The sequence below is a fragment of the Eschrichtius robustus genome, chromosome 4, assembly GCF_028021215.1.
Source record: "Eschrichtius robustus isolate mEscRob2 chromosome 4, mEscRob2.pri, whole genome shotgun sequence".
NCBI classification, from domain to species: domain Eukaryota; kingdom Metazoa; phylum Chordata; class Mammalia; order Artiodactyla; family Eschrichtiidae; genus Eschrichtius; species Eschrichtius robustus.
This window is the reverse complement of record NC_090827.1, coordinates 42,141,898-42,168,200: the sequence shown is the minus strand read 5'-3', so window position 1 is coordinate 42,168,200 and position 26,303 is coordinate 42,141,898. Positions and strand designations below refer to the sequence as shown.

Sequence of the window (26,303 nt, the reverse complement as noted above, 5' to 3'; positions counted from 1 at the left end):
CCCCCTTTCTTTCAAAGTGTGCCTTGCGGTGTCCTAATGCCCTTCACACCCCGAGTCCTACAGCCAGAAAGGACTCGAGAGATGGAAGACAAACCCTTCACTTAAGAGTCGAGGAGGGATTTGCCTGGTGGTGCAGTGGTTAAGAATCCGCCTGCCAATGCAGGGGACACGGGTTCGAGCCCTGGTCCGGGAAGATCCCACATGCCGCGGAGCAACTAAGCCCACGCGCCACAGCTACTGAAGCCCGCGCGCCTAGAGCCCGTGCTCTGCGACAAGAGAAGCCGCCGAATGAGAAGCCCGCGCACTGCAACGAAGGGTAGCCCCCACTCGATGCAACTAGAGGAAGTCCGTGCACAGCAGTGAAGACCCAATGCAGCCAAAAATAAATAAATTAAAATTAAATTAAAATTAAAAAAAAAAGTCGAGGAGCACGAGGCCCAGTAAGGCCAAGTGACCGAGATCAAACAGCTACACAGAGGCAAGGTCATGCCTTCACAGGGCTGGGGTTTCTTCAGCTTCCCTCAAAGGTTTAACACTGCCCTGAGTTACATTTCTGCCTCTCACTCCAAATCGTGTTCCCAATCACATGCTTTAGCCCCGGACCAAGAGCCCTGCTTTCTCCACTGTTCACCTGCCACAAAGAAGCCTGGCTTGTCCAGGGGAGATGAGCGAAAGCCAGCGCAATGTGGGCCGTTCCCTGGCCTGCCCTCTCACCAAGGCTGAGGCCACAGCTCAGGAGACAGCTGGCGTCAAACCTGCGCCAGCAGAGCCCACTCGAGGCCAGGCAGCCCTCTCCCCAGGCCTGGCCGCCGGCAGGGCCCTCAGGCTCCAGTCAGCGGCCACCCCCACCCTCCCCGCCCACTTGGCCAGGCCTCCTGAGCCGATGGAAGGCGCTCTCAGGAGGGCTAAGGTGTGCATAAACTTTACTTCTCTTGCTCCAAGGGAATGGTTTTTACCTTCCAGAGCCCTAAAGCACATTCATTTGGGGACCGAGAGTATCTGAAAACATAATAAAGAGAACGGATGCCCTCCTTAGGGTAGGACCGGCCAAAAACTGGCTCAGGGTGTGCACATAATGCTTCCTTCTGGCCCACACGTGCTAAGTTATTTATTCTAGCGGCTGTCCCCACCTCACTCCTGCCCTACACTACTCTCGGTTAGGAAAACAAATGCCCCGCTAGACCCTCCAAACTGGGACCAGGCCGGGTGCGGGCAGGGTGTCCCCACCTCACTCCTGCCCTACACTACTCTCGGTTAGGAAAACAATTGCCCCGCTAGACCCTCCAAACTGGGACCGGGCCGGGTGCGGGCAGGGTAGACTTTCCTTTGGGTTTAAGGACGCTCAGAGGAGGCTCCTCCCTGCTGCTTAACAAAGGAAATCTATTTAGTTGCTTTCAGGGTCCAGGAGCTGAGGCAGCACCTGTGACTCCAGGTTGGGAAGCTGGGGCAAGGGAGGAGCGGCTGACCTTTGGTGGGTGCCTCAGGGCTCGGGTCGGACAGGTCCACGCGGAAGAGCAGGTACTGCTGGGCTTGGATGAGGAGGCCCGGGAAGTCTGTCTCCGCAGAGGCGAACTGCTCAATCTTGTTCTTCACAGACGCGAGGACCTGTCAAAACCAGCACTAATGACGCGAACGCTTCAGCACAGAGTTGCACCCTGCGTTATCAGGACATCTGTCAGGCAGAGGCCCCGCCGCAGGAACGACAGGGCTTTAACTGCCTGGGTCTTCTGGGGAGGGCCCTCTCGAAACATCAAACCAAACGAAGCCTCTAAAGCTTCGCAGTTTGTCTAGAAAAATCAACACAACCAGCGTAACAGGTAACAGAAGGGGTAGGAGAGCAAATGAATGAGAACGGGGAGGGGCGGGGCGGTACCTGGTAGAGGGAGCGCACGCTGGGCTGGAAGACCATATTCGTGTTGAGCAGGAAGGAGCGCAAGAGGGGCTGCGGGTAGCTGGCCAGCTGCGTGACGATGCCGATGAGCAGCAAATTCACGTGCAGCGAGTTCTCCAGCATGTTCTCCAGCTTGGACAGGACCACACTGATGAACGGGCCTGTGGAAGGACACGAGGCTTCAGGGCCGGCTGGGGGCACGGGCCACCTCTCCCGAAAACCGAGGAGCCGCCGGAGCCACCCCAGGGCCACCGGGTGCGAAACAAATTCAGACAAGTGCAGCTGACGCAGGCAGGTCGCCTCCTGCCTCAAAACCAAACCACAAAACACACCACCGCCACAAAAAGAAAGCAGAAACATGGGCGTGGTAGCTAGTATTTTGACTCCCAGAGCGGTTTTAGTACTTTGAAAATTATCATAGACCTTTAAAAAAACCAGATGACCAATAATTTAATTTTTAAAATCAAAATATACTTTTCATACTACTTCTGTATCTCCTGGGGCTGCCAGTGCTCAAAAACATGGCGTTCATCATCCCGTGACGCTGCGTGCTGTAGGGCGTCATGCAAACATTAGAGGCCATCAAAACTTTTAGTAACAAAAAAATCTTCGTGTCGTTAAAGAATAGCAAACACATACAACTATGTTTACCAAACAGCAGCACTGTGAACGGGGGACTGTCTATCCCCCAAAAGCACCTGAGAAACACTCTGTCTTGTCAGTGTCACAATGTGGAAGAACCAAAAGAAAAGAAGATGAGAGGTAAAGGTGGGCTTGGCTGTAATTTTAGAGCCACGCTTTAATTTTCAGGGGAAGGTGGGGGTGAGGGAGAGGGAAGGGACTCAGTTTGGGGAGCTGGAGTTTGGTGTGTCCTAGGTTCCTTAAACAAGAAAATCCCTATCACTATAAAAGCAGTTTGTTAAAAAAAACAATAGGCAAAAAGAAACTGTGACTAATCTGGGTCACTAGAAAAATAATATGCTTTCTGTTTGAGTTCACTGAAGACAGGGAAAATCCAGACAATAAATCTGGCATTAATAAAACTACTTGAAGATATTTTCCATTTTCACCATAAAAGTGGTCCACTAAACAAAATCAATGAGAAATTTCTATTTCCCCCAGTGGAGCTATTGATGATGTCACTAAACGATGGCATATTTATGACAAAAGCATATAACCCTTGATAAATAAACATGCCTTATGAAGATTCCAGCAACATTAATATGAGTTTAACAAAAACATACTTCATCACAAGATGCTTCATTCAGAAGCCTTGGTAGCGGAAGAGGGTAAACCCTTTGTAAGAAAGCAGAAGCTGTCTGTGAGAAATGGGAACAGCAAACCACACCGGCAAGTAACAGGATGATGGCAATATTCCCGGTGCCACAAGCACAGAGGATGTCTTCTAAGGGGCCTTGGAACTCAGAAGAGACACTTTTCCTTTGTGTGTTGAGATTAGCCCCAACTTCCCCATCCTTGGGGGTTGGGGGCAGAGCTCCTGAGTCACTTGCCATGACACAGGAGGTCAATGAATTCTTTGAATAGAGAGCCCTTGCTTACAAAACTGGGAGAGTTTGCCAAACACATTCAGAAACTCTGGACTGGAACCCCATTTTGAAAGCAACTTGATGGGGTTCCATCAAGAACCCCGAAAATGTCACCGGTAGCTCTTCTTAATTCCAGTCTTCCAGGCAGACAGGGGAAGGTTGCCGCTGTCCTCACTCCTCCATCCCAGACCCGGGCTTTCCCTGCAGTCCCTGGGGCTCAGCATCTATTTCCTTCCAGAGGAGCAGAGACAGGTGAATCAGGTGATACTTGGGTGGGAAGAGTCTCCTATAAAACCTGTCTCCTTAGTGGAGCCCTCAGCGTCTCTGCCATAGGCCCAGGCTAGAGCTGGCCTCACCTGGCCATCCTACAAACACGAAAGCTGCACGGTGCGGCGGCAGGGGAGAGAGTCTACAGTCCATCACTACTGAGAGGGAGGAAAAAAACCCAGCCTGCCCCCGCGCCCTGCGAGAGGCAGGGTCATCACTGTCTCACTTGAACGACAGAATATTAGGTCAAGGTCAGCAGATTGTCATTATAATCCACTAACAACATTAATTACAGCTTCTTAGGCGTGTGCAGTAAGGAACATATATTAAACACTTTCAAGTTCCTGTTTTATTCTTAGTTGCTTTCTAGCACTTAAAAAAAAACCTCCTTAGCAAAATGCAGTTGCTAGGGGAAACTGGCAAGCAGCTGAAAACGAGAAAACTCAGCTACAATTCAGAAAGCCACAGGTGGGGGTGGGGGCGATGGAGGGTGTATTTTCCCCCTTTTCTTCCAGGAAGGCAGATAAATTCTGCACCCATAAAATACTGAATTTTCAGAACAACTAATACTATGCCGTTTCCTTCTCTCCCCTCAAGCCCTCTTTTCCCTGCCTCAGTGGCCCCCCACCCCGGCTCCCAGACTCCAAGGGGAGCTGCCATCACTCTGCACCTCAGCTCTGCGGAGCCCACCCTGGAACATCTCCCAAACGTGGACCGCCGCCACCTCCCCTGCCAGAACTGCCTGACACCAGAGACCCTCATTTCTTGTCTGGACTTCAGCAACGGTTTTTCTATTTTAATAAAGACTAAAATGATTAAAAATGTTTCTGCTTCAAGCAGTATAGGAATATAAAATAAAGAACAGGCCTCCTCCCTGGAGGCAACCCATGTTAACAGATCCAAGTGTATTCTTCCAGAAATGTTTCACATATGTAATAAGTACTAATAACTGAATTATCATTCAAAACATTAATCACTTATTATGTGCCAGGCAGTGTTCTAAGCACTCTTAAAGTATCAACTTAAATATTCACAGCAACCCTACAAAGTGTGCTTATTATTTATCCACATTTAAAGATGACCAGAATGCCAAGTGCACAGTTAGTAAATGGAGTCACAATTTTAATTCAGACCATCTGTTTCCAGTGCCGGGACTCTTAACCAACACACTATCTTGCGTGTGTGTGTGTGTGTGTGTGTGTGTGTGTGTGTGTGTGTGTGTGTGTGTGTGTGTGTGTGTGTGTGTGTGTGTGTGTCTTGGTATTTGTTTTTAAACAAATGATAAAATGACAACACTGTCTGCACACTGTTCAGTCCCTTGCTTTTCCACTGCACAATATCTCCCAGAGACCGTCCCACATCAGCACACACAGAACTGTCTCATTCATTCACAAGATACTTGGTTGCCATGGGTGTTGCATTAGCAAAACAGTCCCCTACTGGTGGACATATAGGTTATTTCTAGTCTTTTTCTATTATAAACAACACTGCAGGGAACATCTTTGTGTACACATCTCAGCACGTCCATGTGAGCACAGCTGTGAAAATGTTCCTAGAAAACTTATTGCTGGTGCATTCCAAATCCTGATACGATGACAAGTCTCTTACTTTGATCTTCCCGGCACCAACCTCTCCTCACTCCAGTGCTCTCTCCCCACTCTCCAAGGCTGGCCTTTCCAAACACGGATCTGGTCACATCACTCGCCAACTCTGATAATTCCAGGGCATCTTCAGTGCCAGGAGCACAAGGCCCCCATTCCTCAGCGTGGCCCGAAGGCCCTCCTGAGCCGGCATCAACCAATTTTGTGGCTTCCTCTCTGCCCCCCAAGACCCATGCCTTGTCACCCCCATGTGCTGTCCGGCTCCTTTTCTTTGCCTGTTGTTTCCTCTGCCTGGACTGTCATTCTCAGCTCCTTTTACCCAGAAGCTTCTGTTCACTGTGCCCCTCCTCTGCGAAGCCTTTCCCACTCCCCACACTGGGCTCCCATAGGATTTGGATACAATGACTAATAACACATTTCTCAGTAAGAGAGTATAGTTCTTTGTTGATGTCTCCTCTGAAAGTCTACAAATCCCTTCATTTTTGTGTCCTTAGTACATAGCACAGAACCTGCCAACTATTAGGGGATCAATAAAAGCTTGCTGACTTCATGAATAAATAAAATTAATTAGATAAATGAAATGGAATGCTTTGATTTTGCTGAGAAGCAAATTCATTTCAGCGGAAATCAGGATTCCATGGAGAGAGGGAAATTAAGCCAAATGCTGCAGAACAAACTCAGAAGTTTGGACACTACAAAGTTCACAAACGTGGAAAGAGAAGCTGTGTACAAGTTTCAAAGGAGGAAACAGGCAGCATTTTAGTTAAAATTACCTGTATGTGTCCAAATCTCAGGTTATGTTTTGGCGGTATTCAGGTGTATCATATTCAAAAGATTGACGTTATTTTATAGGTGGTGTATTAGCGCTTTTTTTTTTCTTTTTTTTTGCCCTAAGCTATACTTTTTTTCCTCAATTTACATATTGCCCAGGGATGAAGCTCTTTTGTAAGAATAGGCTGGCATTCTAAAGAACAATCTTCATTAGCAGTGGGTAGTCCTGATGTCTTGGAGAACACTGCAAAGCTAGGATTCCTGCTGGGGGAGAGTAAATGGGGCAGCCCTAGGGCAGAGTTGGGACTGAGCTAGGCTACTCTGCCCTCTTCCTCCCACCAAGCTCTCCCCGGGCCCCCTCCCCTCCCTCTCCCCTTATCAACTGGGAAGAGCCAGATTATCTAATCCTTTTTACTTATGATTGACTGATTGAATTTTAATTAAAACCCGTTCACACTGAAATGTTATCTCCGCTAGAACCTCAAGCCTTTTAATTGTGGAATTAAAAGCTTTCTCCCTGTTTAAATAAATTTTCAGGCATCCGTAAACAGAGGACTAAAAGTTGGAGGAGGGCGGAAGAGCTCCTTGAGATCACGTTAAGCCTACCTGGCTGGACCGGAAAATGCTGTGACTTCGTGTATTTTGGGTGATCCGAGGAGGTGGGAGCATGATCTCCGCCCACCGAGCTGCCCCCTGCTGGCCAGGGAAGGACAAGCCTCAGCTGAGGCTGCCGGAGGCTGCCTGTGATAACAGTAATGACACGGCCCACCACCCCAGCCCAGGATCACATTTGCTCCTCCCAGAGTTAGGGCACCGAGGCCACACGGCTGGAAGCGCCAGAGCCAGGAGTCCCCACAGGCGTGACTGAAAGGCCAGTCCGTCCCGCTGAGATGTTGGCTCCTTAGGACCCTCTCCTCCAACTGAACACCATTCAGGGGTCCCACCCCAGCTATCCCTGAGCCTGAGGACCCCTCCTCTGTGCCAGGTCCCTCTGTACCACGATGTGCAGATTCAGATTTTGTAACAGAGCAGGACCCTGTGGGGCCTTCCCAGGACAGACCCCCGTTCCCCACCCCCTCCATGTCCTCCACCTGCCTCTCGCCTGTAGAAAAACTTTAGCCAAAGAATAAATATAATCAGAGAAATGCGAAACTAAAAAAGCAAAGGAAAATAGTCAAGCAAGACAAAATAATAACAGTCTAGCCATGAAACAAAGTCAAGGCCCTTTAGTTCCTCCTCAAGGGCTGTAGATAATATTCTGAGCCATATCCTTTGAGCTGTTTTGTAGATACTGAAATCCCCACCAGGTGGAAGAAGGTAACTACATGATGACCTGACTGTATCCCTGACATAAGCTGCCGCAATTCTAAGAACTGGCCTCAGAGAAATGGGAACAAACCGACCCTGGAACTGAAGACTAACTGTACTTAAAACAATCAAGATGACGACGCTGATCAGACCACTGCATGACGAATTTCAAGAAGACTGTCAGCGCGGACTGTGCTGTTTCTGCAGGGAGCCCCCTCCCTCCGCCTATACACCCCTGAAGCTCCCCTTTAAAAGCTCTTGCCCCCTGATCAGCAGTGGGGAATGGGCTTTTGGACACGAGTCCACCTTCCTCTCAGGTTGCCGGCCTCCTGAATAAAGCAATCTTTCTTTTCCTACCGACAAGTATTGGCTTTGAAGCAGCAAGCAGCCAAATCTGAGTTCAGTAACAATTTTACTTGGGTAATAATTTAATGATAATAATTCTATCGTAATTCCTAACCTCAATCCACTTACCTGATACCCCATCCTACCCCTTTGCCTCATCCGTGACTTCTACCTGCTGTTAGGGGTTGATCACTGGAACGCAGCCACTCTTTAGCACAGTGATGAGTTTATGTGGGTCTACTCTACTTATTTTTGGATGCAGATTTTGTGATTAACTGAAATGAGCTCCCAGGCCCAGGCAAAGGCACAACTAACCCCACTGGCCACTGCTGTGCGTACACAGCCACATTGATTCAAGGGGTATTCTGAGTACCTGCTATGTGCCCTCTCCACTGTTCAGCACCAGGGATAGAGCAGAGAACAAGCCAACACCTGTGCCCTCAGGAAGCACACATGCCAGTGGGGGAAACTGTAATTTCTTTTTTTAAAATATACATAAAAACAAATGCTAAGGAGAAAAATAAATTAGGCTAGAGGAAATGAGGCCATTAAATAATGAGACTGGATTTCTTGTGTGGTTTAGTCAGTCCTACTACTTTATCAAAGGCATATCAAGGGAAGTTACTCAATGGCAAAATTCAACCTCTAATTTGCCGGGGGCGGGGGGGGGGGGAGAAAAAAAAACGACAGAATAAGATAAAAATAAAACCACCCCTCCCTGCTCCTTACAAAAATATTCCACCCCTCTGGTAGGTAAACTGATAACGCTCCTTACCTGCACCTACCTCACGCTCCTGGTGCAACATGTACAAGCGCTTTCAAAAGCAGAAACCACAGAGCAATCTAAGAGCGTCACCTGTGAACGGGGTGCTCTGAGTCCTCGCGGGACGGTGACGGGCAAAGGCAGCCTCATCTCTCGCTCCGAACGGGGACGGCTGGGTCTCTGCGGCAGGAGCCTCAGCTACGAAAGGGTCAAAGTCATCCTCCTCCCCTTCTGCTTCCTTCTTCCCCTCCTCCTCTTCTCCTTTGCTCTCATCTTCCTCCTCTTCCGGCTCCTTTGTAAGAAGCAAGGGATCAGGTGAGGAGAAATTCTGCTTCATCAAGCCCTCGGTGCTGGAATCCAGTTCTTTAATGATTTGGTCATACTGGGCAATGAAATCTTCACCCTCGGGGTTAGTCACTGTCAGGCGTGCGCCGTGCTCTGCCTCGGGGGCGGGGGCCGCTAACTCGGGGCTTGATTCTAGGGCGACTTCAGGCTCGTTCTCTCCTCCTGGTTCCTTGGACACACCGTGAAACACGTCCGAATCGTCCCTACCATGTTCCTCCTCTGAATCTGTCTCTGGCTGAGGGCCGGGCAGGGGGCCGTTGCTCACGGGGGGACCCTGGACCTGGGTCTGGGCTTGGGTTGGGGGCCTCGCGGCGTCCTCCCGTGAACCGCTGCTGTCCTCAGCATCCTTCTCAGCACACAACCTGTACACCATCACGTCGTCCTGGAAGTCGGACTCTTCGATGTAGGCCCCTTTGAAGAGCAGGATGGCGTTCTTCTTCATCTCCTGGATGTGTCTGGGAGGATCCACGGGGGCCGGGGGGCCCGAGTTCTCTGCATCCTCATATGGCCCAGGGCAGCCCCCGCCCACCCCCGAGGAGATCCCGGCGTCGTAGCTGTCGTCCCACTCCAGCTCCGTGTGGCTCTTCTCCTTTCCGGGAGCCACCTGGGGCCCCATCGTCCCCGGGACCTGCTGCGGGAGCCTGAGCACAGGGTAGGTGGCTCTGGGAGCCCTCTCCTCGGGCGGGCCCAGCAGAGCCGGGCAAAGCGCCTCGGGGTCGGGGGAGTCTCCATCGTATAGGGCGGACCACACGTGGCAATCCCTTATGCAGCGGAGGATGTTGGTGTGGGCCTCCCAGAGGTACTGCAGGTAGCTGATGTCCAAGGCTCTGCCGTACTCCACGATGCAGGCCGACGGCGAGAACGCCTCTGGGGGCGGCTGCTCTGAGGGCCCTGCCCCGGGAGACACACAAGATAGAACCGGGCGGGGGGACACAGGCAATGGATGGGAATGCAACTCATCGGGCTGCCAAGGCTTTGTCCCACCAGCTACTTTGGTTCTAAAAATTTCTGATTAAATGATTTCCAAACAACAAAAAAAAGTTAGATTTTAATAAGGAAAAATAAGAATAGAAACTCTATCCTCATAGAAGATACAAAACCAATCTGGCTGGTCAGATACTGGCCATCACCAACAGAAGTCTGTTACTTGGTATCAGTCTTTAGAGAAACGTGAGCTAATGAAGGCAACCTCTCAAGTTGTTGGGAGTGAGACAGGCTGGGACCTGGGGCCCTTTGCTGCAGTGCTGCAATGCTTGCACCTGGACACACGTCTCCTCAAGCAACAAAATACAAAGAGACTGTATGGGACTAAAACTAACTGCGTGCATGCGCAGTTGGGGCAAATTCTGGACCCAAGAGATTCAAAGAGACCAAAAAACCCAACTGCCACTTTTGAAGAGCCGGAAGCAAAAACAGGGTGTCGGGAGCAAAAGCAGGGTACTGCGCGTGCCCCCTGCACACAACACCACCTAACGGGTGGGCGGAACGCCTAAGCCAGCCCTCCCGCCTGACCCCTGGACACACCCCTACCCTCACCCCATAGAAGGAACCAGCTCAGCCCCCACTCAGGGATCGAGCAAGCAAGGGAACCTGTTGTTTGCTCTCACTCCCCCACTGCTCCAGCAGGGGACCCAATAAAGCCTCACCTGAATTTCTTGTCTGGCCTCTAGTCAACTTCTGTTGATTGGGTAAGGCCAAGAACCCTGGTCGGTAACAGGAGGATTAAGTTAGGTAATATATCCAATATGGTACCTGCCACTGAGTAGGCAATTAAAAAGATTTTTACTTTGACTCTAAAGTGGAAAGCCTATATAATCCATGAATTTGGGAAACAGATTTTCTCTAGAAAACCCTGGGTTTTTCAAAAAGCCTCTTAATTCATTCTGCCTTCCTGGGAATTATTGGGAATTATATGTACCAAATAGTGACTTAAGATAAAGTCATATTCACTCCCAAAATAGCCCTTTTAACCTAAGAATGGTACCCTGACTACCTTTGATGTTAAAAGCTCTCAACCGTGTAACTGAAATAGGTATGGAAACATCTGTATTTAAATTTACATTTTTCTTTAGGAAAAAAAAAAAAAGAACTCAGACAAGGGAAAACACAAACTCTACCATTTCTTAAACATCTACTACATGGCAGGTGCTTTCTCAGTGCTATCTAATTTAATCCTCACAACAACCCTACATGGAGATACTATTTTCTCCATTTACAGATGAAGAAATTTAGGCTCAGAGACAATGATCACCCAACGAGTCAGTGGCAGAGCCAGAAGTCAAGCAAAAGCTGTCTTACGTCAACCTCTCTCCTTTTTTCGTTCGATGCCACACCTTTCAACCCTATTCATTGTCTAAATCTCTACCTGACTGGGCCACAAGTGAATCTTTAAGAATACACAGTTTCACGTCGTTAGGGTGGACATAATCCATTTTTTACAGCTCTACTGTTAAAAGTTTACCTCTTATCCACTTTGGCTACTGATAATATTTATTTAGCACTTACTACATACTGGGTAGTTTTCTAACAGCTTTGTATGTCCTACATCACTTATCCTTGGAACAACCCTTTGAGGAAAGCAGATGAGGAAAAAATCTTAGAAAGATCAAGTAGTCTGCCCAAGGAAGGAGCAGAGCCGAGATTCAGAATCCTAGCTCTTAACTACTGCACAAAAACCACATTATCTATCTACCCACCTACCTACCTGTGTAACCACCTATCCATCAGGGCACTTAGCCACCATAAGGCAACCTCAGAGAGAGGAGAGCGGAAAGAAATGGAATTTGGAATCAGAGGACCTACCGACTGTGTAACCTTAAATAAGTCAATCCCTCACTCTGAGTCTATTTCTTCATCTATAAAATGGGAATACTGTCTTCAGAGGATTAAACGTGATAACACAGGGAAAGAACGTGGCGAGTTGCAGGCACTCAACCATCATACGTTTAACTTGAAATCTGAATTCTGCAGAAAGGTCAGCCACAGACTCATTCTTAAAACAACTTTTTTAGTAAATAAAAAAGACATCAATTTTTAAATACGTGTTTAAAAATGACAATTCGGTAGGAAAATGTAAGATATGCATACTAGTTTACCTAACAGGAAAAGATACTGAAAGTACAGCTTGTTACACTGCCACATAAAGTATTAATTTCCATGATACACTGTATCTTTATTTAAAAACTAAGAATCCGTAAGACAACCTTAACTTCTAAAAAATTACATTTATACCAAGTATGCTGATATTTTCTTAGTCAAGTAGCCCAGCTCTTAGACAGAATACTTTTTACCGAAGAGGACTACAGCTGGGCGGACAGAAGGACACTGTCCGGGGGGGATATCAGAATATAGATGGAAACGCGGAAGTCAGCACGAGGCCGGGACCATTTCCTAGCGGTCACAGGATAGGCAGACTCTCCTGAGCTGAAGCAGCCTTCTGACCACCAAAGACACACAAACGCCCCTTTGCTGCCTGCCAGAGGGAGGGCCGCGGTTGACACGGGGGGGCCATTTAAATTTTACTTGTACAAGATCAGCTGTGGCTGGCAAACACCACAGGGTACTGTGACTTCTGGGACCATAAGTATTTATGAAAAACCCCTCATGATGTCAATCAAATGAATCATATACTCTTGCCATATCAGACATTTCACATTTTCGAATGATATATCATTGGCAGGCAAAAGCATCCACAAATGGGTCCCTTTGGAAATAAAAATAAGGGCTAATTCTGTCTTAGCTAGAACCACCTCCACACCCTCAGCCCCATCTTGTTTAAAAAGACACGCGGGTACACTATTCATACTGGACTCTGAGGATGGCGCTAGGAAGCCTAGTTAAAATAAATGTCTGGGAACACTGAGCAGGTAAGAGCTGGGCACGTCCGGGAATGCTGATTACCAAATGTCCAGAACTCTTTACAAAGCAGAAAAGGAACCCCAGGTAGTCAGTGACAAAAGAAATGGGACTCACTGCATCACTCCCTGTCTTCCTAGAGACAGACACATCCAGGAGAGATGGAATTTGGCATCCTTTTGTTTAAAGATTATCACTCGAGAGTTCCTCCCCTGACAGGCTGGGACCTGGGACCCTTCGCTGTAGTGCCTGGACCTGGACAAACATGTCTTCGGCTCCTCCAGCAACAGAATACAAAGAAACTAAAAGGGACTAAAAATAACTGCGTGCATTCACAGTTGGGGCCAACTATGAACAACAAGATGCAAAAAGGCCAAAACCCAACTGCCACTTCTGAGGTGTCAGGGGCAAAAGCAGGGCCCTGTGCAGGATCCCTGGCCTGACCCACCAATTCGCAGCCCCCCCCCCTCACCCCACTTAAGGGATCAGCTCACCCCACCTTGGGGAGCAAGCAAAGGAAGCCGTTTCTTGTTCTCCCTCCCTCGGGCTGTAACACGAGTCCCAATAAGGCCTTGCCTGAGTTTCTCACCTGGCCTCTCTTCAATTTCTACTGATTAAAGAAGAATCAAGCACCCAGGTCGGTAACACTCCTACCTGGACTATCATGCGTGCACTTTGACCAGAGAATATAATCCCTCTCTTGGTTCCCAAGCGTCAGGGTGATCCCGCTGGAGCAGCAGACGGGGGTCAGGGCGAGCAGCTTGGCCGCAGAAACAGAGTAACAGTCTCTCTCCTTCACAGCCCACCTCTGACTCAGCATCATGTGATTGCAAGGGATCAGATACCTGGAAAGCCAAAAAGGGCCAGCGTTCAGTGTCTGCAGGTCCGTTCCCAGTCCACCACCGCCTAAGCCACGATTGGGACCAGTCACAGCCAGGGTGGCTCATCGTCTCCCCAATCTCACCCCAGCCATCCTACCAGCCCCCAGGGCTCACTCCCGTGCTTAAAACTTGTCAAGGGCTTCTTCCAAGGGCCTTCACAATTTAACCTCCACAAACTTCCCCATCTCTTAACGGATCCGCTATCCCTCTGTGCCTCCGGGCCTTTGCACCTACCCTAACCGTCCCCTGCAATGTGCTTTCCCCTCCCCCTGCCTGACAAATGCCTTGTCATCCTGCAAAGTCTGGCTTCAGTGTCCTCTTCTCCGGGAAGGCTTCTGGGCTTCCTACTCCAAGTTGGAACTACCCTCTCCCTCCACTATGCTCACAGCCTTCTACTAAGGCACTATTACTAGAATCACAATCATTTCGGTGTCTGCCTTCTCAACATAATGTGCTATCAGAGCAAGCACCTCCTTCAAGAGTTTTGTCTCATGATCCCGGAAACTCTGGCTCAGAGTGGGTACTGAATGACAGCAGTTGCACAAAAAGGCAAAGGACCCGTCATGGTGCAAACCTCCTCTCGTATTCTCGCGGGTGAGCACGAGAACATATTGTGCTACAGGTGCTCCATCCCCAGTTCCAAAGGGTGGGTGTGTGTAAGGCAGGGGCAGGATGTCCCCACCCCACCAAGCAATCAGTGGTCCAGACATGAAGGTGTCCTTCAGTTCTGCTCAGGCCTGACGCTGTCTAGCCGGAGATGGCAGCGCACCCCACAGGTTAAGGGTTCGGTCCTACAAGGCTTCCCCCGACACCCCCAACACACACACACACTTCAGACGCCACTCACAAGTCCAGGCTGTCACCTGTGCTTCCGAGTAACCGGCAATACATCGGAGGTGCCAACGACCCCCGTCCTTGGGTTCGATTAATTTGCTAGAGCGGCTCATGGAACTCAGAGACACTTTACTTACCAGGTTGCTGGTTTATTACCTAAGGCTATAACTCAGGAACAGCCAGATGCAGAGATGCACGGGGCAAGGGTGGGGAAAGGGCGGGGAGCTTCCATGCTCTCTCCAGGCTGCCTCTCTCCCAGCATTCAGCAACCCAGAGGCTCTCCAAACCCGACCGTTGCGGGGCTTTATGGAGGTTTCATTATATAGTCATGGTTGACTGAATCACTGGCCATTAGCGCTTAATTCAACCCTCTCCCCTCCCTGGATATCAGGCGGGTGGGACTCAAAAGAAAAAGGGCAAAGACCAAATATGTATTTCTCCTTATAAATCACAACATTACAGTGGCCAAGGACTCACCGGGGAGCAATGGGCCCTGTTTCACACAAAACACTTTTGGGTGGTGAGCAAAGCATCTCAGGATCATTATGAACCTGGAGAGAAGAAAATCTGGGCAATCGTTTCTGACACGCTTGGAGCACACCAGCGGGCTGTGTGGGTAGAATAAAGTGTGTTTAAATGGCTTCCTTTCCTAACAGGGAGATAGACCATACTGTTTATTTAAACAAAGATGGAACAAATGGGATGGAGGCCTCACGGCCAGAGCCGAGTGTCCCACGTTTGTGCAGGAGCCAACTCCAGAGACCCCAAGCCCTTAGGCGAACAACCACAATCTTCAATAAACCAGAATGTTTTTGTTTCTGTATTTAGCTTTGAGAGAGAGGCAGTACAGAGGAAAACAAGCTATGATTAAGGATTCAGTGAAAAAGATAAAAGTACAACTTCCAGGGCATGTCTTGAGGCCAGTAAACATTAAGCCATCTCCGCAGCTCCTGTTGATCCAAAAGAGGAAAACCTATGTTTGCATTAATGACTGACCCACTGCAAGTGCCTGAGTCAAGGAGGAAAAGAGATTTAATTCTCTTCAGAGCAGTTTACACTTAAGGTCTTAATAATGTTCATGGTATAAAATGACAAACTTGCCACTTAACCTTCTGTTCTCAAAAAATAAATCAAACCATGCCTCATTCAACCCAAACCTTAGCTAGGTGGCCAGGTAAGGGGGTCCCAGTCTCCCCTCCCCGCACTCATAGGCATACAACACACACACACACACACACACACACACACACACTTGAGCCTAAATCCCTCTCCCTAAGATCCAGACACACCCTGCATGTCTGATGTGGCGGCATGGCATCTATTTGCATAAGTTCAGTTGCATGGGAGTCAAAGGTTCTAAAAACAAAAAGGAAAGATTGGGGCAGGGCAGGGGGTGGGGGGGGGAAGTATGGGAAAGAGGCCCAATCTGTTCTAATCCTTAGCCCAGCTTTGGGGACTTGTACCTGAGCCCTACTGCAGAAGAAACAGATCCTGTAGGTAGAAAATGAAGGAGCTCTTTTCACGAGGATCTCTGTGCGCAGAGATGCTTTGTTGACCAACAGTGAGGCAGAGGAGAGAGGCCTTCTCCCACCTGTCTGAATCCAGCGCAGCTCTGGCCCCTAGAACACTCGAGGGGGCAGCGCTGTTCCAGCACCCGAGCGCCATCCCCGTCCCCGAGCACTCTCAGGAGGGGCGGGGACACGGCAGGGACAGAGGGGACGCAGCAGCAGCCAAAGGGGCTCAGCAGAGGTGATGCTGCGGCAACCGTCTTGATCATGAACGCACGTAAGGCCCCTCCCTTGGGACCCCCCAGAAGCGACGGCTGACGCTTTGCAGGGGGCCAAGGTCTTACATGAGGAGCAGGGGTAAGAGCCAGGAAAACCCATCCTGTGGTCGTTGATGTGAACGCTTCTGCTCTCACAGGCGAGTGAGGCTCAGGGAAATTCAGATTACACAGGATTTTTTTTTTTTTTTTCATGGTTGAGAAAAAAATTTTATTTATACAGCATACATATAAGTTAAAAAGTGGCAGAATGTTAACAATTACTGAATCTAGATACAGAATACATGGGTGTTCATTATACTATTCATTCAAATTTTCTACATATTAAAATATTTCATAATAAAAAACTGGAACATAATAAAATTAAAAGGGGCCTAAATGCAATGAGGTACCCAAGAACAGGTCCCTGAGACAAAAAAAAAAATACATTAGTAGAAAAACTGGCGAAACCTGAATAAAGTCTGTACTATAGCTAATATTATTGTATTAATGGTAATTTCCTAGTAAATGAGCCATGGTTATATAAGATGTTAAGGGGAAGCTGGATAAAGGGAACTCCCTATACCACCTTTGCAAATTTCCTGTAAGTCTAAAATCATTCCAAAATAAAAAGTTATTTTTAAAAGGAGGCAACCAGTATATAAAAGCTAGAAGTTTTCATTGATTTTTTTTTTGACAGAATACATGAAATAGGACTACTTCTTAATAATGCTAGTCAATCAATAATGAAAATAAGTGATCAGTAACACAAAACATCTGACTGTAGGTCTTCCAAGAAAGGAAAAAGGACTAACAAACAAGAATATAGTGCTTTACCATTTACAGATCTTTCACATACATTCCATTTGACCCTCACGACATTGCTGTGAGGTAGGCAGCACAGATATTATTCCCATTTAACAGATGAGGAAAGTGAATCTCAGAGCAATTAACTGATGTGCCCAAGGTTCTACAATTAGTAAATAATTTGTATTCATATCAGTCTTTGGCCTAAAAATTCAGCACCCCACCTCCCCTCATACTTGCCTACCTACTTCACAGGGATAACAAAGATAAAATGAATTCAAGGCTAGAAAAATACTTTGAGGGAAATAATTTTCCACGATATATGGCTCATTCCTCTTCTTGTCCCAGCTTGTGTGTGAACACAGAATTTTATATTGCCTCTGTTCTGTGTTCAGCTAAGCAACTAAGTAAGACAGGGGAACGGTGTGGTCCTCTTTAAAGTTATATAAATTACAATCGGGGTAACTGCTATTATAGCAAGTTGAAAAACAACACAGGAAGGCCAATGTGCGACTACACAGGATTTACTGTATCCTTATTTTCATCATTAATTATTTAAGAAATAAACTGCTTCAATGCTTTTATATACTGCAGGAACTCAATGACTGCTTACAGCTCAAACAAAGCATATTTCATGATTTAAGTTGATATATGTAGATTTCTACTCTTTGTTTGAAGTACTAAAACAAAATAGAACAGTGGATCAAACCTAATAAAGCTATTTATCAAATATCACCAGTGGGTAGCTTGAAATTATATTAGAATAAAGAGTTACTGGGAATTTGCAACTCTGCAAACACATGCTTTCAGTAGAAACTAAGAACTTTCTGCTGAGTAAATCAAATAAGGGAGATCCCCCATAGGTTGAAGGAGGGGGTTCTATAAAATTGGAAAATGGAGAGTCAGTTCAAATGAATAACACCCCTGTGTTCAAAGCAGTACTTCTACTACTGTGCCTTTAAAACGAAGGATTATCCCAGAGGGAAGAGTGGGAAAATTGTACACTGACCCTCTGTCTCTCCATCATTTACACAGAAAGATTAGAAACAGAATAAAGTCAGAAGCTCCCCAAACGTCAAACATCAAATACACCACCATGTATAAAACAGATAGCTAGTGGGAACCTGTGGTACAACACAGGGAGCTCAGCTCGGTGCTCTGTGATGAGCTAGATGGGGGGGGGGGGGGGTGGTGGTGCAGGGGGAGGTCGGTCCAAGAGAGAGGGGATATATGTATACATATAGCTGATTCACTTCATTGTACAGCAGAACCTAACACAACATTGTAAAGCAATTATACTCCAATAAAAAAAATAATAAAGTGGCTGTCGCTAGCAGAAAGATCACTTAGGAATTTAGTACAGATGTCTGTCATCAAACTATCTTTTCATTTCAACTATATTTGCCTGGGGTGGGATTTTATTTAAATTCAGGAAGCAGTAAATATAATCAGAGACTAATAAATGGCTTTAGAGGCTCAGATTACTCAAAGCCATCCCAATGCAGCAGGAAAAATATATTCCCCACATTGTCCTCCCTTTTTTCATTATTTCCCCAACCCTCTGCAACCCTGGGTCCATTTTCTATTTTATTGGATATTACTCATTAAAATAAATCACCATCAACTTCTGAAACAATTCAGTGGTAACCAGTCAATAACAAAGGACACACATTGCCTACTGCTACACTGACAATAAAGACAAACAAAACAAAGCAGTGAAGTATGATGAAGTAAGCAAGGTGCTTCTTAAGAGATGATGATAGCCTCAGTAATGTACCAACAGGCAAAAATCTTAAAAGCAACGTTAGTGAGTTTCAAAAAGCTCGTTTGTTTTTCAGAGACATTCTGGCTGTGTTTCTCCTATTCATCTTACCCTAGACTGGCATTTTTTCTCCCCTCTCCTCCAGACACCCAATGCCCACGTAAGATGGGAATGTTCCTGAAGAGAACAACACGCAGCTTCTCTTCGAGCAAAACAGCCTCTATCTGAACGCAACAGGCGAAGCAGTTCATAAACCTGACAAATGACCAGCACTTCTGAAAGAAACACCCCAACCAGAATATTCAGAAATGGCATTCAGGGTATTAAGCAATTAAATGTTGCCTAAACTGGGAAGTGCCAAGAACATGCAGTTGATCTGTCACTTCACTGCTTGTCAGCATTTCCTGCCTGCCTTAGGCCTATCAGAGGTCACATCCCTGGAGGTGGGCAATTTCTCCTTGGTTTTCTGCTCCCTTAAATAGCCTCTCTTTTGGGGGACCTTATTTCAACTTACTTTTCTAATATTTTGCTAAAGGAAATAAACAGATCAGTTACAAATGGATTATCACTTTGAAATGTCAATAATTAAGAGTATTTAGGTTGCAACAAAAATTGATGCAGTTTATTTATCATGGAACAAATAACTTCATTAAAAGGATTCACATAATCTTCACTGCTCTATTGCCTCTCCAATCTACAAGTTTATCATGTATATTCGAATGACTACAGTGGCAACAACAAAAAGGACAGGTTATAAATCTATTTTTAAAGTTTAAATGACTAGAAAAATAAGGATTTTTCATTGTCCTTGCTTTTGGTACAGATGTTAAATCAGAAAAGACATTGTTTTCATTACAGTAACCCCCCCGCCCTTATCTGTGGAGGATACATTCCAAGACCCCCAGTGATGCCTGAAACCACGGGTAGTACTGAGCCCTATATATATACTATGTTTTTTTCCTATACATACATACCTATGATAAAGTTTAATTTATAGATTAGGCTCAGTAAGAGATTAACAACAATAGCTAGTAATAAAATAGAACAACTATAATAATACACTGTAATAAAAGTTATGTGAATGTGGTCTCTCTGTCTCTCAAAATACCTTATTGTGCTGTACTCACCCTTCTTCTTGTGATGATGTGAGATGATAAAATGCCTATGGGATGAGATGAAGTGAGGTGAACAATGTAGGCCTTGTGACGCAGGCTGCTATCGACCTTCTAACATATAAATTAGGACCATCAACTTAAGGTGATCCTGGATCACTGAGCCATGAGGATGTTGATGGCTGGATATCAGGGGCAGACGATGTCAATGGCTAGGGATCCTGGGTGGGACGGCGTGAGATTCCATCACAATACTCAGAACAGCGCACAATTTAGAACCTATGAACTGTTTATTTCTGGAATTTTCCATTTAATATTTTGGACCACAGTTGACCGTGGGTAACTGAAATCTCAGAAAGTGAAACCACGGGTAAGGGGGTTCTACTGTAGTTTAAAATGTATTTTCTAGAAAATTCCCCTCCCTTAAATTTGTGTAGTGCTTTACAGTGTTTCAAAACATTTTCACAGATATCACCACAGTTGATCCTCCCCAAAACCTTATGGGATAGCAAATTCCAAAACCAGAATAGGTCAAGGGGTCCTAACTGGATTCGTTACACCCTATCACTCCAGCCACCATTGTTCATAGCCTTGTTCTCATATTTTGAAATCTCCTTATGTCTTTCTGCTGCAAATTTAGTAGTAACTTCTTCAATCTATCTTCTAGTTCATTAATTCTCTCTTAATCTGTATCTTAAATGCTATTTATACCAAACACTCAGATTTTCATTTTAATAATTACAGTTTTTACTTCTAAAAACCTCAGTTGGTTCTTCAAATCTGCCTGTCATTTTTGCTTGATTATCAAAATGCCATTTTTATTTTAACAGAAAGTAACAAGTACTGGAGAGGATGTGGAGAAACTGGAACCCTGTGCACTGTTGATGGGCATGTAAAATGTGCAGCTGTTATGGAAAACAACAAAAAAATTTAAACAGAATAACCATATGATCCAGCAATTCCACTTCTGGATATATACACAAAAGAAGTGAAAGCAGGGTCTTGAAGAGAGATATTTGTACCCCCATGTTCATAGCAGTGTTATTCACAACAGCCAAAATGGTAAGCAATCCAAGTGTCCAGTGGCTAAGATTCCACGCTCCCAATGCAGGGGGCCTAGGTTTGATCCCTGGTCAGGGAACCAGATCACATATGCTGCAACTAAAGATCCCACATGCCACAACGAAGATTCCACGTGCCACAACTAAAATCCAGCACAGCCAAATAAATAAATAAATATTTCAAAGTGTCCATCGGCAGATAAATGGGTAAACAAAATGTAGTATAAATAATGTAACATTATTCAGCCTTAAAAAGGAAGGGAATTCTGACACCTGCTGCAATATGAATGAACCTTGCAGACACTGTGCTAAGTGAAATAAGTCAGGCACAAAAAGACAAATACTGTATGAGGTAACTTACATGAGATACCTAGAACAGTCAAATTCACAGAGACAGAAAGTAGGATGGTGGCTGCCAGGGGCTGGGGGAGGGGAGAAACGGGGAGTTAAGGTTTAAGGCGTGCAGAGGGTTTGTTTTACAAGGTGAGAGCAGTTCTGGAGATGGATGGTGGCAACGGTTGTACAATGCTGTGAATGCATTTAATACCACTGAACTGTATGGCTAAGATGGTAAATTGTAGGTTCTGCGTATTTTACTACAATTGAAAACACTTGTTAAACGTGGGGGGCGACCAGCAGTTCAGAGGACAGAGACCAGGAAGCAGAGGCTTCCTGCGCGTCTACCGCGTGCTGCATATGCCCCCCACTCGCTCTTCTAAGATTCCCCCAGGCAGTGTGACAGAATTAGAAATACAGAAAGTATTAAATAAAGGACAACTACTATTATTATGGTCTCACCATCATCCTCATTAAGGAAACAGAGAAGAAACTCAGACTCAGAGCGCTGGACCCATGGTTACGCCCAGCACTCTTTCCATGACTCCATTCAGAACCTGCGACCACGTGCCCTTCAGGCGCTTTCCTGGGAAATGATGGGTCCTTACTCGCCCTGGAAGTCACAGCCCTGACTTGGATGCCTAAGTATTTCAATCATGAGCTGATTTCTTCACCTTCATAAGGCACAGGTCTGGGTCTCAAAAGAAGCTTTGACCAGTACAACCTCTGAGGACAGTTTTTACAACAAGCACCGCCCTATGAGTAGACAAAGGCCACTGAACAGAAGTGTCCACCCCCTGGGCTCAGTCTCCCCTGGTGACCCAGAGCTGAGACGCCGGGCCAGGCTTCCAGGACCACTGAAAAAGACAGCTGCTTTCCATGCCATCAAAGAAGCAGCATTCAAGAATCTAACATTTAAATATAATCAGGATTTACCCTTGTTGGAGGCAAAGTCTGGTTTTTGGCAATAAAAAAGGCTTTAATGAGTTGCTCTGATGGATTTCATTCAGGCCTTGCTAATGCACTGTCACATCAGTAGAGACTTGATGGGAAGCAAATGTAATCCTTTTAGGACAGATAACTAATGCTCTCCCGGACTCCCCAGGGTGTTTCTTTATGAGCGGATTTATTCTTTGCTAATGCCCTAAGATTAGTTACTGATGACCTGATCTAAACCCCTAAAAAGTCCAAAAGCTCTCTTTAAACTAAAAAAATTAATAGGTGATACTCTCCCATAAAAGAGTGACTCAGTAAGGCCACCGTCGTTCCACCCACCAGCCCCCTGTGGTGTGTGCATCACTCCCTTTTGCAGGACGCCACGTCTACACTGCAGCCTTCCTCAAACCAGTGGTTCTCAAACTTAGCCTCGCACCAGAATCCGCTGGAGAGTTTGTTTAAAGCACAGCTTGCCAGGCCCCACCCACCACCAGAGTTTCTGATTCAGCACATCTGGAAGAAGGCCAAGACCGTGTGTTTCTCACGAGATCCTGGGGGATGTCTCTGCCGCTGTTCCCAAGATCGCACGTCACCAACCCCTTACTTTTCCACAACCACTTCTGTGGGAATGCTGGACATCCTCTTGGAACGCCAGCTCCTCAGTAATTCTGCTCACGTCACGTCTAAACCCCAGTGGGGACCAGGGGCAGCCCAGGTCTCCTCCCTCTTGCGCTGCTCTCAGCTCCTTCTGTCCTTCTGCCCGAGGAGGGGTCAAAACAGGGTCTAAGGAAGGAGGAGGTGGAGGGCGTGCCCGAGGACCTGGTTGGCTCTTTCCTTTTTGCTTCCACACCACCAGAGGGGAGTGAGGGAGCACAAGCCCTCGCCAACTCTCTTGTTCACAAAAGGAGATGCTTCTCTCAGGGACCCTGAGAAGCAGAGACAGGGGTAAGGCAGGATCTGGTGTTCCTGAGTTTCCTGCCAAACGACCAAACTAATGTTGCCTTAATAGCAGTCTACTTTGACTCCTGACGCCTGTCTTCAGACACCAGTCCCTTCATGAAACCTTTCCCACCTGGACGTCTGAAGGACATACCTCTTCCGCCTTGTACACATGTATGTCCTTTTCAGTTCATCCCCTCCATGCCTTATTCCCTTCTGAATTGTACACAGAAAGCACTCATTAAATATTTACTGAATTTAATTGAAACATACTCACAGGTCAGACAGTGAGCACTGTACCATTTCTAAAGCAAGAGTCATAGAAATTATACATCAACAGCATTTCATATTTAGAAAAGTTGTTTTCAAAAACTAGTCCCCGAAAAATGTACTTCAGGAGAAAGACATGCAGCTACAGACCAGAAGAGCGTTCATAATACTTCTGAAAGTTTCCAAACATTCTACTTATTCTTTCCAGGAGCACATGTATAATATAATGCATTTGGCCCCCTAAAAACTGTTAACAGTAAAACTAAAATTAACCTTGGGAAATAATGCAGAAATTAAATTGATTTGCTTGATGATTTTCTTTCTTAGAAGCATGGCCCTTACTTCACTTATATTACCAAAGAAAAATGTAATAGCGATAGTGTAGACCTTTCCTTTAAAGGGAACAAAAGATGGCAACTCACCTTAGAATTAGTTGTAACATCACATCTTCACAGTGTAAACCGATGAGAGTTCTAAATAATGCTAGGGACACCACACAAAGCTGGGAAGCAAGAAAAATATCTATTTCAGATATTGGAAGGACAGCTCTACCCCACACAGATGGTAAATAAATCAGAATTACAAAATAAAATGACCCTTTTTTCTTTTTTTAGCAGTTTTGATTAAGAAAAATGTAGAATTACCCTCCTAACAAAACGCCTGTGCTCATATTTCCAACTTGTAAAGATCCAGATAAATATGTCCCCTACAACTCCCCAATACACACACACACACACACACACACACACACACACACACGATCTCCTATTTATGTCATTTGTTTTCCTAGTTATTTTCAAATATGACACTGGTTATTTGCAAGACAGGGCTAACAGAAAATTGCACATACCCCAGCCATCTCTCTCTCTCCAGAGCCCTCAGCCCTAAGCCTCATCTCTTCTTGCCTTATCTCTTGGCTTTGGGGCAAACATTCTCCTGAGTTCCATTTCCCATAGTGCTGAGGGGTGATGATATACTTTCCTAGGATGTTCATTAAAAAACAAGAGTTCTTGCAATCTCTGATTTCTAAAAAGGAAAGATAAACTGTCCAACAGAGAAGGTTCCCAAAGGTGCATTATAAAATCACCGTGCCTTTTGGGAGTAAGCTTTTGCTGTTTCATCAGGCCACTTAAGTAATTTAGGCTCTCATTCTTTGTACAGGAGATAAGGGCTAGCCTGTGTTCTAGGCAGGACAGGTTTACAAGCTGGTCAATGAAGTCCGTAACGGTGTTGTAGAGAAAGAGCTGGACTTGGTGTGCCCCAAAACATCTCTTGCGCTCAGGACAGGTCACACCTTACAGTTAGGCAGAAGCAAATACTTCATTCCATTCCTTCCATGCCTTTGCACATGCTGTTCCTCTGCCTGGAATGCCTTCCTCTGTCTCCTCTGCAGGATAACCCTACTTATTCTCAAAGGCTGACCGTAGGCATCACCTCTCCTAGGAAATCTTTCTTCTCTTTCTCCCAGGATTACCAGTCAACACCCCCTTGCCCCAGTCCGAGTCCTCTCTATATGTTGCCATAGTAACCCGGGCAAATCACTGTCAAGGGTGCTCAGCACCCTGTATCTGTCTTTTTATTACTGAGGCCAGGGAGTTCATTATTCTACATTCAAGTATCTTATCAGACACATGATTTGCAAAGATTTCTTCCTATTTCGTCAGCTGTTTTTTCAATTTCTTAATGGTGTCCTTCGAAACACAAAAGTTTTTACTTTTTTTACAGATTTTAGATGTCTTCTTGAATCAGTTTCAGAAGTTTGTGTCTTTCTAGAATTTGCCTGTTTCATCTAAGTTATCCAATATTTTGGCATGCAGTTGTTCATAGTATTCCCTTATAATCCTTTTATTTATTTATTTATTTATTTATTTATTTACTTACTACATTTTTTATCAATGCATACAGATGTCATTAACTATGAAGAAAAGAGAAGGCATATTTATTACAAAAATCAGAATCATGGTTATTTCTGCAGGAGAGGGAGAGGGCTGTAATCAGAGAGGGCTACCGAGGGGCTTCTGAGGTGTTGGCAATGTTTCATTCTCCCCTGAATGATGATGACATGGTGTTTTCTTTACAATTAAACTGTATATTTTCGCTTTATACAGTTTTGCTCTGTATGAATATTGTATCTCATTATAAACTCTGACAAGGCGTCATTCCACTGGGCAGAGGCTGCAATAGTAGTTCTCAATGTCTGGTCCAAGTCTTCCCATGGGTACAATGGATATAATCCATTTTAGTTCTATAAGGTCAACAGTAATATCTCCTCTTTCATTCTGGATTTTACTAATTTGACTCTTCTCACTTTTTTTCTTAGTAGTCTAAAAGTTTGTCAATTTTGTCAACTTTTTCAAAGAACCAACTTTTTTATGAGGTTTTTTGGTTTGTTTTTATTGAATGAAAGATTCTTTAAATTCTATAGTGCTTTACAATTTTCAAAAGTTTCACACACATTGATTCCATATAATCCCATAATATCCCTTTTCCCCCCTACCCCTATATTGCCCTTCCTTCCTTCCCTCTCCCCACTGGTAACCACGTTTGTTCTCTATATCTGTGAGTCTGCTTCTTTTTTGTTTTATTCACTAGTTTGTTGTATTTTCTAGATTCCCCATATAAGTAATATACAGTATTTGTCTTTCTCTGTCTGACTTATTTCACTTAGCATAATGCCCTCTAAGTCCATCCAAATTTTGCAAATGGCAAAATTTCATCCCTTTTTATGGCTGACTAGTATTCCATTGAATATATATATACCACATCTTCTTTAACCATTTATCTGTTGGTGGATACTTTGGTTGCTTCCATACCTTGGCAAATGTAAATAATGCTGCTATGAACATTGGAGTGCATGTATCTTTTCAAATTAATGTTTCTGTTTTTTTCGAATATATACTCAGGAATGGA

General features: G+C 45.6%; 2 protein-coding genes across 3 annotated transcripts in view; one reads left to right on the top strand and one right to left on the bottom strand.

Annotated features, from left to right (window-relative positions):
* GATB (glutamyl-tRNA amidotransferase subunit B) overlaps positions 1–6,737 on the top strand; it is a 93,890-nt gene extending 87,153 nt beyond the window's left edge. Inside the window, exon 14 of one of the 2 annotated variants that reach the window (XR_011073903.1) lies at positions 6,615–6,737. The gene's annotated coding sequence lies outside the window, so the exon portion shown is untranslated. Of the gene's footprint in view, positions 1–4,302; positions 4,508–6,614 lie in introns of those variants that run through there. The other variant, XR_011073902.1, reaches the window with a different exon arrangement.
* FHIP1A (FHF complex subunit HOOK interacting protein 1A) overlaps positions 1–26,303 on the bottom strand; it is a 101,052-nt gene that overhangs the window by 4,475 nt on the left and 70,274 nt on the right. The window contains exons 6-10 of the mRNA XM_068542624.1: positions 23,816–23,895; positions 13,348–13,538; positions 8,587–9,729; positions 1,874–2,052; positions 1,467–1,605 (exon numbers count right to left, since the gene is read on the bottom strand). Of these exons, the coding sequence (XP_068398725.1) occupies positions 1,467–1,605; positions 1,874–2,052; positions 8,587–9,729; positions 13,348–13,538; positions 23,816–23,895 (1,732 nt within the window). The remainder of the gene's footprint in view (positions 1–1,466; positions 1,606–1,873; positions 2,053–8,586; positions 9,730–13,347; positions 13,539–23,815; positions 23,896–26,303) is intronic.